Source organism: Trichosurus vulpecula, chromosome 4 (assembly GCF_011100635.1).
Source record: "Trichosurus vulpecula isolate mTriVul1 chromosome 4, mTriVul1.pri, whole genome shotgun sequence".
Lineage (NCBI taxonomy): Eukaryota > Metazoa > Chordata > Mammalia > Diprotodontia > Phalangeridae > Trichosurus > Trichosurus vulpecula.
The window spans coordinates 170,410,297-170,422,798 of record NC_050576.1 but is presented as its reverse complement, the minus strand read 5'-3'; the positions used below and the strand labels follow the sequence as shown (position 1 = coordinate 170,422,798).

General features: G+C 48.6%; 1 protein-coding gene across 2 annotated transcripts in view; it reads right to left on the bottom strand.

Annotated features, from left to right (window-relative positions):
• LOC118848303 (septin-4-like) overlaps positions 1–12,502 on the bottom strand; it is an 18,679-nt gene extending 6,177 nt beyond the window's left edge. Inside the window, exons 1-5 of one of the 2 annotated variants that reach the window (XR_005010250.1) lie at positions 12,353–12,431; positions 5,251–5,535; positions 4,788–4,881; positions 4,232–4,318; positions 3,583–3,706 (exon numbers count right to left, since the gene is read on the bottom strand). Coding sequence is in view for 1 of the 2 variants with exons in the window: in XM_036757149.1 (XP_036613044.1) it covers positions 3,583–3,706; positions 4,232–4,318; positions 4,788–4,881; positions 5,251–5,535; positions 12,353–12,355 (593 nt within the window). In the remaining variant the exon portion in view is untranslated. Of the gene's footprint in view, positions 1–3,582; positions 3,707–4,231; positions 4,319–4,787; positions 4,882–5,250; positions 5,536–12,352 lie in introns of both variants that reach the window. The other variant, XM_036757149.1, reaches the window with a different exon arrangement.

Here is a 12,502-nt window from a genome sequence, read left to right as displayed (position 1 = left end):
TCCCTATTCCCTTTAGAATCAAATACAAACTTCCCGGCCTACTCTTTTAAATCCCTGTACGCTCTACCTAAAGCCTACCATACCAAACTTATTTTATATTACTTTCTTTCACAAACTCCTGCCTCCATTCCTAGAATGCAATCCCTCCTTCCAAGGGCCTCTTAGAATTATCTTCTCTTAAGACATGAACTTCTTTTGATTCTGAGCTTGTTGATATTCTCTTCCCTCCTCAAATTGCTTTGTATTTATGTATCAGCATACATGGATTTTTGTTGTTGTGGTTCCTCCAACAGAAGGTGAGCCCCTTAAGAGAAGGGATTTGTTGGGTTTTTTGTTTCCTCAATGGATTCAGTACCTAGTTCACAGTGTCCTCTTCTTCAACTCCTGACATCAGTGCTTCCCCAAATGCTCCAATTTACCTGTTCCGTAGCCTGTTCAATTACCACGATCTATTCCTCTGTTCCACTGAAGCTGTATAGACATGGCCATAGCTTGATCTGGCCGTCACTTTGCCATCCACTTCTCTGTTTAAGAACTTTGAAATTCCTTTATTCTATCTTCATCTTTTATCATCCTCTCTTTCCCTTTGCCCTGATCATGACCTCCACTCCCTCTAGTTCTTTTCTAGTTCTCACTCCTGCAGCAGCTGGCTTCCCTACAGCTGCTGGCGCAGGAGATAGAAAGCTGGACCTGGACTTGGGAATATCTGGGTTCTGGCCATGTCACTTAACCTCTGTTTACTTCAATTTCTGCACCTATCTCAAACGGTGGTTCTGAGGATCACATGAGATAAAATTTGTTTTTAAAAAATGCCTGACACATATTAGGCACTATATAAGTGTTCATTCCTTTCCACCTCCCCCGTCTCAACCCTTTGGTGAACCAACGTAACTCTACATCATCCTCTGCTCTTGAATCCTTTGCCCCTTTGTCCTATTTGATTGTCATGGTATCTCCCACCACCCTCCTCCTTCACTCCTATTCATCTGCTGTGGAACACAGGAAATCATGAAACCATGCCAATGGGCCCACTTCAAATTTAAATTGTCTACATGACCAATGTGGAAATATGTTTAACATGATTGCACATATATAACCTATATCAGATTGCTTGCCCTCTTGGGCCAGGGTGGGAGAGGGAGGGAGAAAAATTTGGAACTCAAAATCTTATAAAAAATGAATGTTGAAAACTGTCTTTACATGTAATTAGAAAAAATAAAATACTATCTTAAAAAAATTTGTTTTCTAATCTTAATTGAACCTTCACTGCAGCAAGGCAAGCATTCTATTCCTCCCTAATTATGTTACTATTCCACTATCCGTAGCAGCTCTTCCTAACCTTCCCAAGTCCCCTCAAGCCTCTCATGGCACAACCTCCTTCCTTTCCTTTCCCTGGCTGAGGACCATTTCTCATATTTCACCCCCCCCCAAAATGAGGCCATTCTTGGAGAGCTGTTCTCTCTCCCCTGTTCCTCATTGTTCACACACCTTTTAGTACTATCTCCTTCCTTCACTCTGATCTTGCATAAAGAGGAGACCCTTCTCCTTACCAAAGCCAACTCCTCAACATGTACCCTTGATTCCATCTCTTCTCATCTTCTCCAGAAGATTACCCCAACCTTTCCCATGCTGTCTCATCTTCAGTCTTTCATTCTATTGGCTCCTTCCCTGCTACCTATAAACATACCCATGTCTCTTCTAGACTTGAAAAACCCTAATTTTATCCACCCTTGCTTACAATCATCTTCTATATCCCTGTGTCTGAGGTGTATGGGGTGTTTAGAAGGACTAGCACCTCTGGGTGTAAGGTCTTGCTGAGCCCTTTTCAGGGCTGCTCATCCACCTTTGGGGTCCACCTGATTCACCCAACTCTCACCTGTGGCCCCCAAAACTGTAAACTGTCTCAGCAGATGGCTAAACCAGGTTGAGGGTAACCAACAGGACTCAAGCCTGTCAATGAGTTAGGGAATGTCTACCACTAGTATGTGAAGACTTTCACTGGCAGAATGGATGGATGACAACAATTTGTCCCAATGGCCATAAAGGTGGCTGAGTGCTTAGAGCTTGGTCAGACATTGAAGATGCCAAGGTCATCCACAGTATCCCAGGCCATCACCAGTTGTCCTGACTTTCATCCTGTCACTAGACTCCAGTGACTCAAAGAGAGAGAGAGAGAGTGAGGTTGAAGACTTTGTACAACTCTGCCTCACTTAAATCACACACAAGACAAGACAAGACATCAGCCTGTGATGTTATTGGTCCTCTTCGAAAACAAAGGATGACCAACATTTCTACCTTTACAACTCTTGTATGCACTTCTTTCTTTCTATTCACAAGCTGCCATCCTGGTATAGGCCCTTATTACCTCTCATTTGCACTATTACAATAGCCTTCTAACTAGTTTCCCTGCCTCCATCTCCCTCTCTAATCCACTCCATCCTCCACTCAGCTACCAATGTGGTTTTTCCTGCTCAATGAACTTCAGTGGCTCCCTATTACATAAAGGATCAAATACAAAATCTTCTGTTTGTCATCTAAAGTTTTTCATAAACTAGTACCCTTCCTACCTTTCCAGTCTTCTCACACTTCTTTACTCCTCTCCCCAATCCCCACAATGCAGTTAAACATATCCACTTGTAATTCCTTTAAAGTAGCATTCCATCCTCTATCTCCAAGCCCTGGCACAAGTTCTCCCACATGCCTGGAATCTCTCTTTGCCTCCACCTGTTAATTCCCCTAGTTTCTTTTCAAGACTCAGCTCAAATCTACCTTCTGCAATAGGCCTTTCTAGCTGCTAGTGCCTTCCCTTCTCAGATTACCTTCTATCTACTCTGAAAATAGCTTCTATGTACCTAGTTATTTACATGTTTGCTTCCTCCATTAGAATCTATGATCCTTGAAGGCAGAGACAGTTTCTGCCTTTCTTTGTCTTCCCAATATCCAGCATAGTGGTGTGGTGGCCTAATACGTAATAGGTGCATGTTGACTGATTCCCCAGGACCTAGCACAGTGACATGTATGTAGTAGGCACATAATAAATGTTTATTGAATTGAATTTAGTTGGCACAGCCTCATTTGCAAAATTTTGCTTCATTTTAAACAGATTAATACCCAGTCCTTTTTCTTGGCCACTCCCTTTTCTGCCCCACCCCCACCCCCAACTCACAGTTATCGTTCAGTTGAGAGACAGTATGGCACAGTAAAGAGAATGACAGACCTGGGGTTGGGAGAGACCTGAATTCAACTTCTGGCTCTGACATTTACTAGCTGAGTGATGTTGAGCAAGTCACTTTAATTTATCTGAGCCTCTGAAAAAGGGAGATGAAATGATTGCACTACCTAACACACAGGGATGCTTTGAGGATATAATTTTTGTGTGTCTCGAAGCGCCATAGCACAGCCATACGAGCTGCGTGTGTGTCCCAACCGAGGGACACAAGGCTTGAGACATACCCTGCAGTCAGCCCCATCTCCCTCTTCCTCATGGATCCCTTTCCCTCCCATCTCCCCTCCTCCCTACCACCTCACCCTTAGCAAGAAGATTGGGGGTGGGGAGATAAGAACGCTCAGTGAGAGCTGTACCACTCAGTGTTGTTCACAGCATCTCCAAAACCTGGTGTGTCCACGACCGTGAGCTTCAGCTTGACACCTTTCTCCTCGATGTCCATGGTATGTTTAGTGATCTCCACTGTTTGCATGATCCGTTCTGGAGAAGGGGAAAACTGAGGCCCAAGCAGGGGCGGGGAGATGTACCCCAATCACATGGGCCTTGTCTGGACCAAAATCCAGGTGTCTAGCCTTACTGCCCAGACCTCCTCACCCTCCTCCATTCACACCCTTATCTGGGTGCCTTTTCTATGGGAACCAGCAAGCTGCATGATTCCCAACACAGGAAATGCCGGTGGCTGTTGGCTCCAGCCCCAGCCTCTTCTCTGCTCCAGGATTCTCTCTGGATTCCCGGAATCCTTAGGGGGTCAGAGACCCATTTAAGAGCACATAACTCTGGCCTCTGGCCCCTCTCTATTACCCTGCTAAGAATTGCTAGACTGGGCAGGGGTCATCACAGGGAAGCCTCAACCCTCTCCAAGGATCTGGAGAAGTCAGGACATGGAGGGGAGACCTCCACCCATGGAAGTTCTGTAGGGGCACTAGTCTTATGAGAGAAGTGGTAGGTCTGCCCGTTCCCCTCCCTTGCTGCTTCTAGCCAACCCACTCACTCCCCTTTGCTCACCTTCAGAATTCAATAATCTTCGGTCCCGGTACATGTCAGTGAGGAAGAGGCTGTTGATAAGGGTGCTTTTGCCCAGCCCAGACTCTCCTGGTGGGGAGAGAGGGTGGAGGCTCCCAATTAGGTATGGGAAACAGTAAGGAGACTTCTTCCTAAACTAAGCATATGGTATGGTGGGGTAGGGATAGAATGGAAGGGAACTGGTAATAGCTCTTCTCCCTCCTATTCTGACCAAAAGGTTAAAGCTAAAAAAGGTATCTTAGAATTCATCTAATCCACCCCACTTATTTACAGAGGAAGAAACTAAGGCCCCCCAAAGAGGGAATGACTTGCCCACAGTCATCTAGGTATTTGGGCAGCAGAACTAGAACCCAAACATCCTGCTTCCTGGTTTAGGGTTTCTTTTCCCTGCATCATATTGTGTCCAATCCATGACTCTCCAACTACCTGTCTGGTGTCTCCCCTTCCTTCCCCCACCCCGAGCAGCTGTGGCCTGTGATGCTCTCTTGGTATCCCCACCCCTCTTTCCCCATGGGAGACTCCCCAGTCCCTACCATACCTGCCACCATGAGGGTGAAGTCAAAGCCCTTTTTCATAGACTTTCGATGAACCTGATTGGGGAGAGTGGCAAACCCCACATACTCCTTATCATCCTGTCAGAGAGGAAGTACAGCCTTGTTTAGAGAAGGGCATAGCAGGATTCCCTGGACCCAGATTTAGCCTCCTCCCATTCACCCACAACCCTGGAAAGCAGGTGCTCATGTTCTCACATTGGACCCAGAGACTCCCGGCCAGGTTCACTCCTGCCAGCCTGTCCTGCTGGTCCTGTTGACTCTTACTGGGTAGCCCAACTTTATTGATCCCAGAGAATAATGAGGGACTTGTTGTGGGCATCATGATGGAGTCTACCAACTAGGGACAGAAAATCCCCACCATCCCTTAAACTCTTCTATATACATCTACACACTATTCCTTCCCATCTCTCTCTTAGCCCTTCTTAAGGGGGAATGGGGATGCCCTACCTCAGAGGAGTCATAAGGGTCCAGCCTGCCCCAGGGGCTTCGAGGCCTGCTTGAGGTGCTGAGCATGCTTGAGGAAGAGATGCAGAGGTGAGCCTGGTTTTCTGACTGCATCCGAGAGGAGGCCCTGGACTCCTTGGTCTCACACTCTTCAAAGGGATCCAGGATAGCGGGGAGGCGTAGTTGGGGAGGGCAGATTGCCTCAGGATGGGAGACATCACCCCCAGGGAACTCTTTTACAAACACAGCCAGCTCTGCCTCTTCTGTGCCCTCTAGGAATTGCTTAATCTGGTGGGGGAGGGGAAGGGTGAAGGGAGAAAGGAAAGGCAAGAAGCATCGACAGATAGGTGGGAAGAAAGAAGGGAGAAGAGGAGGAAATGAACGGAACAGGTGATGGAGAGAAGAATGAAAGAACAGGAAAGAAGAAAGGGCTCATTTTAAAGGTAATGAAATGTGTTAACAAAGCCAAAGAAAGTAGGAGTTTCTTATCATACTTACCTTCTCTCCAGCCTCAGCCCTGTTCAAAGCTCCCCTTTCCTGGACAAATCTTCCCCCTACTCCTTACAAACATATACCCTTTACAACTCACCATAGTATTGATGCCTGGCATTCTGAGGCTCAGCAGAGTCATGGGAACCTATTCATATGAATTTACCCTTCCCTGCCTCCCCCCACCACACATCGGAATACCAAGCAGAACTAATTCTTTAGGGGGTTGAGAGGCACTGGACATAGCTGAACCCAAGTACCATCCTAGTCAAACCCAACTAGGGAATTAGCAGGGGAAACATGATAACTAGGAGTAGTCAGTCTAGAGAAGAGATGACTGTAAGCGCCAAGGGAGTGAATAGGACTAAGTTGCCTAGGGATCGGGAAAGGAATAGAACAGTCTTGGTTTTGAAGAGGGTCTTCCTGGTGAGATCAGGGAGATAGCAAGCTAGGTCAGTTATGTTCCCCTGCTCCTGAGCAGCTGGCTTTGGGAAGGATCTGGGCTTGGAACACAGAATTTTTCCTGGGAATGAAAATTTCAGCCAACCATATGAAACCCCCAGTAATTTCAGTCTCCATTCCCAGACACATTAATTCCCAGAGACCCAGAAAAGCACAGAGCGGGAGTGATTCAAGTCAACAAGCAAGAGGTAAATGCTGCCTTGGGCTACAGAGGTAGAGAAGGGCCACAGTGAGAAGGGGAAGACATAAGAAAGCTGAGGAAAAGAACAAGGAGGGGATGCAAGCTTCCCTCCCAGTGGGAGAAGGAACTTGGTGAAGCTGAGGAAGCAATCCTGCCTTCAGTTGTGCTGCTAATAGCTTTGGTTGCCAGTTTAGGATGGATGTCATTGATCATGGCTGACTAGCCAGTCTTTCCATTCTACCCTTAACCAAGTTCTAGCTGGTGCCAGGTGGGGAGCTCTGGACTAGAGAGTATTCTCCTCTGGACGGCACTGCCACAGTGAGGTACCTTCTCTGCAGTCAGATATTCAGAGAATGTGCCCCTGTGGGGAAGGCAGAGTGAAGCAGAGCTGGAGGCTCATATGCATAGTCCTGCCCCCTAAGCCTCAATCCAGACTGGGGGTGGGCCACATCCCCAGCCAGCACCCTTCCCCCTTTCCCCACCACCACTGCCCTTCTCCTTTGGTGGGCAGTACCCTCTGCCAGGAGCCTGGTGGTGCTGGGCACAACCCTGCCCTACGATATCCACGTGCCATCCTTGGACAAAGGACAAAGGCCTCTGCGCCCATGTCATCATGGAAACTAACACTCTCAGAGGACCTGGGCAGAGCAGGTGGTGCCCCTAATGATTAGAGTCTAGAGCCATGGGTCTAGAGCAGGTAGAGCTGGCACCCAAGAACCCTCTTTCTCCCTGTCCCCCTTTCACAGATGAGAAACTGAAGAAGAAAGACCTAGTAAGCCAGTTCCCAAACCCCACTGCTTCTTAGTTCTATGCAAGAGGCAAACACAGAAGAAAAAGCCTCCCCAGGCTTAAAACCCTACAACCTGCCTGTTGCTATGGCCACCAGCGACCTTGGGGGAAGGGAGGATGGGAAAACAGATGGAACTGCATCCCTAAGGCCATTTCTAGCTGGATCTCAGAATGTGGGAATTTATTGATAGAAAGAGGCTGGCTTGGGGGTAGGACTTGACCTAAAAAGGCTCTTTCCATCCCTGATGCTTATGATGCCCCTGAGGGAGGAAGGGGGTGGGGGTGGACAGTCTGGCTGGCAGCCCAAAATCCTGGGGAATTCCTATGAGGACCTCATCCTGTCCTCCCTCACAACTACACTGTGACTGAGCAGCCAGCCTGATAAAGGGGTTGGGGAGGGGATTGCAGGGGATACATATGGGAGAAATGTGGCAAGGTTGCCAGGTCTGCCTTCTACCTGGGCTACTAGCCTCAAAGCAGACTCTCTTCCCCAGGGAACAGAAGGGGAGGGAAGGCAACAAGCATTTATAAAGTACCTGCTGTGTGCCCAACACTGTGCCTAGCACTTTACAGACGCCTCTTTTGAGATTCGCAACAACCCTGTCATGTAGGTGCCATTGTCCCTATTTCACAGATGAAGAAACTGAGGCAGAAAGAGGTGAAAAGTGCCTTGCCCCAGGTCCAGTGTTCTATTCACTGTGCCACCAGCTGCCTCTAGAAAAGGGGATGCCAAGGAAGATGCCAGCTCTGAAGTCCTCTAGCAAGGTTGAGGAAGAACCCAGCCTAGAACCTCAGAGGCCAGTTTTTTGAACTGTTCTTTTGTCCCTACCTACTGGGCATCACAGCCTAGCCTGGCTTCTAGGAGGAATGGCAGTTTTGGTAGTGATGAAGAAATAAGAGAGGCAGGGGACCACAATATGATTTGTTCTCTGCATTGGAAGGAATGATAAGACTGGGAATTCCCCCCAAGGTTAAGCTTCTGGGCTATCTTGCCTGAGTCAGTAGCCAAATTATTGTCTAACCCTAGCCTCCATCTTCTCATCTGAAGATCAGGAAGAACAACTGCCATTTATTTAGGGCTTTGAAGCACTTTATCTCATCTAATCTTCCAAACAACCCTGTGACATAGGTCCTACAGGTATTTATTAGTTTATCTGAAAAATGAAGGGCTTGGACCACATGGCCTCAGAAGTCTCTCTAGACCTCTAGAAGCCGACTCTAGACCTAGGATCTTCTGATCCCCATCTTACAGATGAGGAAATTGAGGATCAGAAATAAAATGACTTGCCAATAGCCAATTAATTGCCAAGCTTATAAATGTTAAAGGCAGGATTTGAACCCAAGCCTTTACAGGCCCTAAGTGCAGGGTGCTTTCTGCTATAAAAATGAATGAGGAGGACTATTTGTTGGTCTGTTTTCTAGTTCTTCCACATTCACAACCTCTAAGCACCTTGCCAAGGCTCTGAACCTATCCTCAGCAGCAGAGTTCCCATCTGATCCCAGCAGAGGTGATCATTCTCCCAGGCTTCAAAGCTCCCTGTCAGCAAGTGCTGAATCTAATTTTATCTTCCAGGCAAGCAAAGTTCCTCACAGACATACCCAGCTGTGTCCCAATGCTCTTATTTGCAATCTGGCTGCCCCTGCCCCTTCCTTTCCCTTTCTTTTTGATCCTTTGCCTCTGGCAGGGACCAGCAAAGCCTGTGGAATGTCTTTCTCCCTACCCTTCCCTTTTCCCTTTAGTCCCTTAGTGCCCCCCCTCACCCTGCCCCACCCTTCCCCGCCAGCTTTGCACCCCACCCTCCAAGGACTGCTGCAGCGGTATCACTTGGCTCCCCTGCAGTCTCCTTCTCTGATTGGCCACCCCACAATGCTCTGCCTCCTGTTTATCCCCGGTGGGCACAGCACAAGCTTCTTGAGTCCTGCTGATAGCACTAGTTTCTGTCTCAGATCAGTCTCTGGCATTACCCATCCCAGGGCACTGAGGTCCAGACAAAGCGCTTGCCACAGCAGGAAGTGATAAAATCTCCTAGCCCACACCCTACTCCCTAGCCCTCCTCCCTGGACAGATTTTAGCCTACATGAAACTTACCCCAAACCCGCTCCTAAATTCCCTCCCTCCCTTTTTGCTCCTGTTCTAGTGTTCCCCTAATTTCAGTTGCCTAATATACAGCAACCAAAGAGGCAGAGGTAGGCTGCCCCCGATCCCTAATCCTAGGCTAGGCTGAGATGCCATAGGAACAACTGGCTCTCTTCCCTAGTGACCCCCTGTGACCTCTAAGCAGAGAAGTGTCCCCTATAGCCCTTTTCTTCCCAAAGACCAGTTTTCTTAACCTGGGATCCATGAATTTATTTTTATTGTTTAATATTTTGATAACTATATTTCAACATGATTAGTTTCCTTTGAAATCCTACATAGTTTATCTTAGGTATTTAAAAAACATAATTTTGATAAGGGGTCCATAGGTTCTACCAGACTGCCAAAGAGGTACCAGGATTCCATAGCACTCCTGCTTAGAGAATCCACTCTGGGATCTCCCAGTCCCTGGGCTACAGTGATGCTTAGGGCATGATGCCAGGCCTATCCTCTACTGCATGGACAGCTGGGTGTGGGAAGAGGAGAGGTAAGAGGAGGAGGAATTTGCCTTGGCTAGCTGCTAGATCCTTTCCCTCTGGGAAGTCCTTAAGACTGGGGAAACCAAAGCATAAGGTCAGTGTAGAATTGCGAAACTACTTCCAGAGCTATAAATGAGGTGGGAAATGGAGAGAAAAGCCTGGAAGATAAGGCTTTCCAGTACAATAGTTAACTGCCCCATATGAGTTTTTGTGTAGGTCTTAATGTCAGGGCCTGGTTTTTTTTCTAGATGTGAAATGGACTTCTCCTTCTCTCAGAGGGAGTCTAGGGATATAAAGCCAAAGATACCTCTGGCAGCTTGAATCCGGAGGAGGAAAGGTGTCACCCCAAGCCAAGGGTAGTTGTTAATAGTTCCATGCCTTTCCTTCTTTTCACTAACAAAGCCCTGGGGAATCTTCCCCACAGATTTCTAAATTCTCATTTCACAAGGAAGGGGAAAGATATTCTTTATATTCTGCCTGAGGTAAAGCAGTGAACCAAGGTGATGGACAAACCCTACAACTGTGAAGAGAAAGTACTGCTTGGAAGTTTGTAGGCTAAATCTTGAGGGGATGTAAACAGGCTTTAGTAGAACTCTCTCTCCACACCCCCACCCCTACCCCAATCTCTCACTGGCAGGGGACTGAACTGGGTTGGGAGGGCCAGGACCTGAAATGAACTGAACCCAGTGTGTGGCCAAGAATGGCACCCCCCTCGCCCCCAGCCTCTGCCAGGCTTAGAATCCAGGACAATCAATGTTCCCTCAGGGTTCCCACCACTGGGACAATCAATCTGTCTGTCACTTTCACAGGGACAACAGGAGGGAGGGAAAGGACACTACTTTGCCATTGCCAGGGCCTCTACTGATCAGGGGAAGGTCATAGGGTTGAGGAAGCCTTCTGGGCCAAGTCAGGAAAAAGCTTGACAGCCCATTCCGGGGTCCCAGAAGATGATTATTCTCTCCAGACCTGGAAGCTCCTGATTCAATGGGGCTCTATGGAGGCTGCCTACAATCCATATCCTGCTGTCAGGAGCTGGCTTCCACTTCTGCTGCAAACCCTGCACTCAGCCATCGGCTCATCCCTCATCCCTCCCAAAACTTGGGAGGAGGGAGGTTGTCAAAAAGATGCAAAAAAGGAGGGAATATATGTGCTTTATAGGCTTGGAAGAAGCAACTAGAGCCTTGAGAAGCACCCAGAGCTGGACTTGCTTTAACCATCAGTTAACCTTACCCCTCTTCCCCCAATGTGATGTTTGCTGGGAAGAGTTTGGCTAAAGAAGTCCAGAGAAGAAGGTGCCTATAGCACAAACTGGGCTGGTTCCAGGGTCAGCTTAGAGGGGAGAGGTTGTATTTCTCTTCCCCAAGAGATCTAGGCTATAGAAATTAAGTTCACAAACAAAATCCAGTGAATTGACCATCATCTGTATAGAAGGGAAAGAACCAGCACTTCCTTATGAAATCCTATTGAGCTGGGGGGAGGGGGAGGGGTGCCGGGAATTCCTGGCCTGAGTGGGGACAAGGATAGAACATATTTTTCTTTCCTTTCCGGAGAGAAGAGGGGGCAGCTAGGGCAGATGGATCACAGGATTTAGAGAAGGGACCCTAGAGATCATCTAGTCTAACCTCACTTTACAGATGAGGAAATGGGAGCCCAGAGGGGTAAAATTGAACCTAAGTCTTCTGACTCCAAATTCATTGCTCCTTCAGTGCCCATCTTTGTAAGATAGGCAATGTAGCATCATAGAAAGAACACTGGACCTGGAATTAAGAGGGACTCAGATTTCTATGCCATCTCTTCTGTGAAATGGGAGCAATGGTATTTGTACTCCCTCCTTCACAGGCCAATTATTGAGAGGAAAAAGCTATGTAAAACTGAAGAGCATTAGACAATTACTGTTCATAAATTTCCATTGACTATTGAGAAAGGGTCAAAGTGTTAGAGCTGGAAGGGACCGTAGAGGTCAAATTCATCATTTTACGGATGAGGAAACTGAGGCTCAGAGAGGTGCCAGGACTTGCCCAAGATTACACAGGTACCAGGATGCCTCTTTGCTCCCCACCCCCACCCCCCACCTGCCTAAAGCTCCTAAGCTCTCTGGTCATCACTGACATGCTTCCCCTCCCCCAGCATTCTCATCTCCGATTAGCCCAGACAGACCCTCTCCCAGCTTAGGGTACCTCCGGGCCTCTTTTTCTCCTCTCCCAGCTAAACCCCAGCTTTCTATAGTCAGCATTGCCCAGTCACCCTTTCTCCTCTGCTATCCTCTCCCTTCCCATCCGAATGGAACTGGTCAGAACTCATCGGGGGTCCGGGTGGGAGGCAGCCGGGGAGGAAGAAACTTGAGAGAGATAGCTCAGTGAGCCAGGGCCCCGCGGCAGGATGCCACCCCGGCAATGCTCATGCCCACGGCGGGCTAGGGTCAGGCCCCGCGGCTCTCGCTCCCCGGGCCCGCAGCCCGGCAGAGGGCAACCAGTCTCCCATTGAACTGCCCCAGGCAATGGACTCCCAAGCCCAAGCCAACCCAGCCCAGCCTACCGCAGCCCAAAGCAGCCCAGAGCTCAGCCGCCTTACCATGGCCGCAGCCCGGGCCGGGCCGGCTCCTCCTGGACAGCACCCGAGCTTTCGCGACTGTAACTGCGCTGCCTGCCTTCCTGCCTGCTCTCTTGCCTGCAGATCGCCCTCCGCATCGCCAGCCCCCCCCACCCCTGTCTCCCGCCGCCC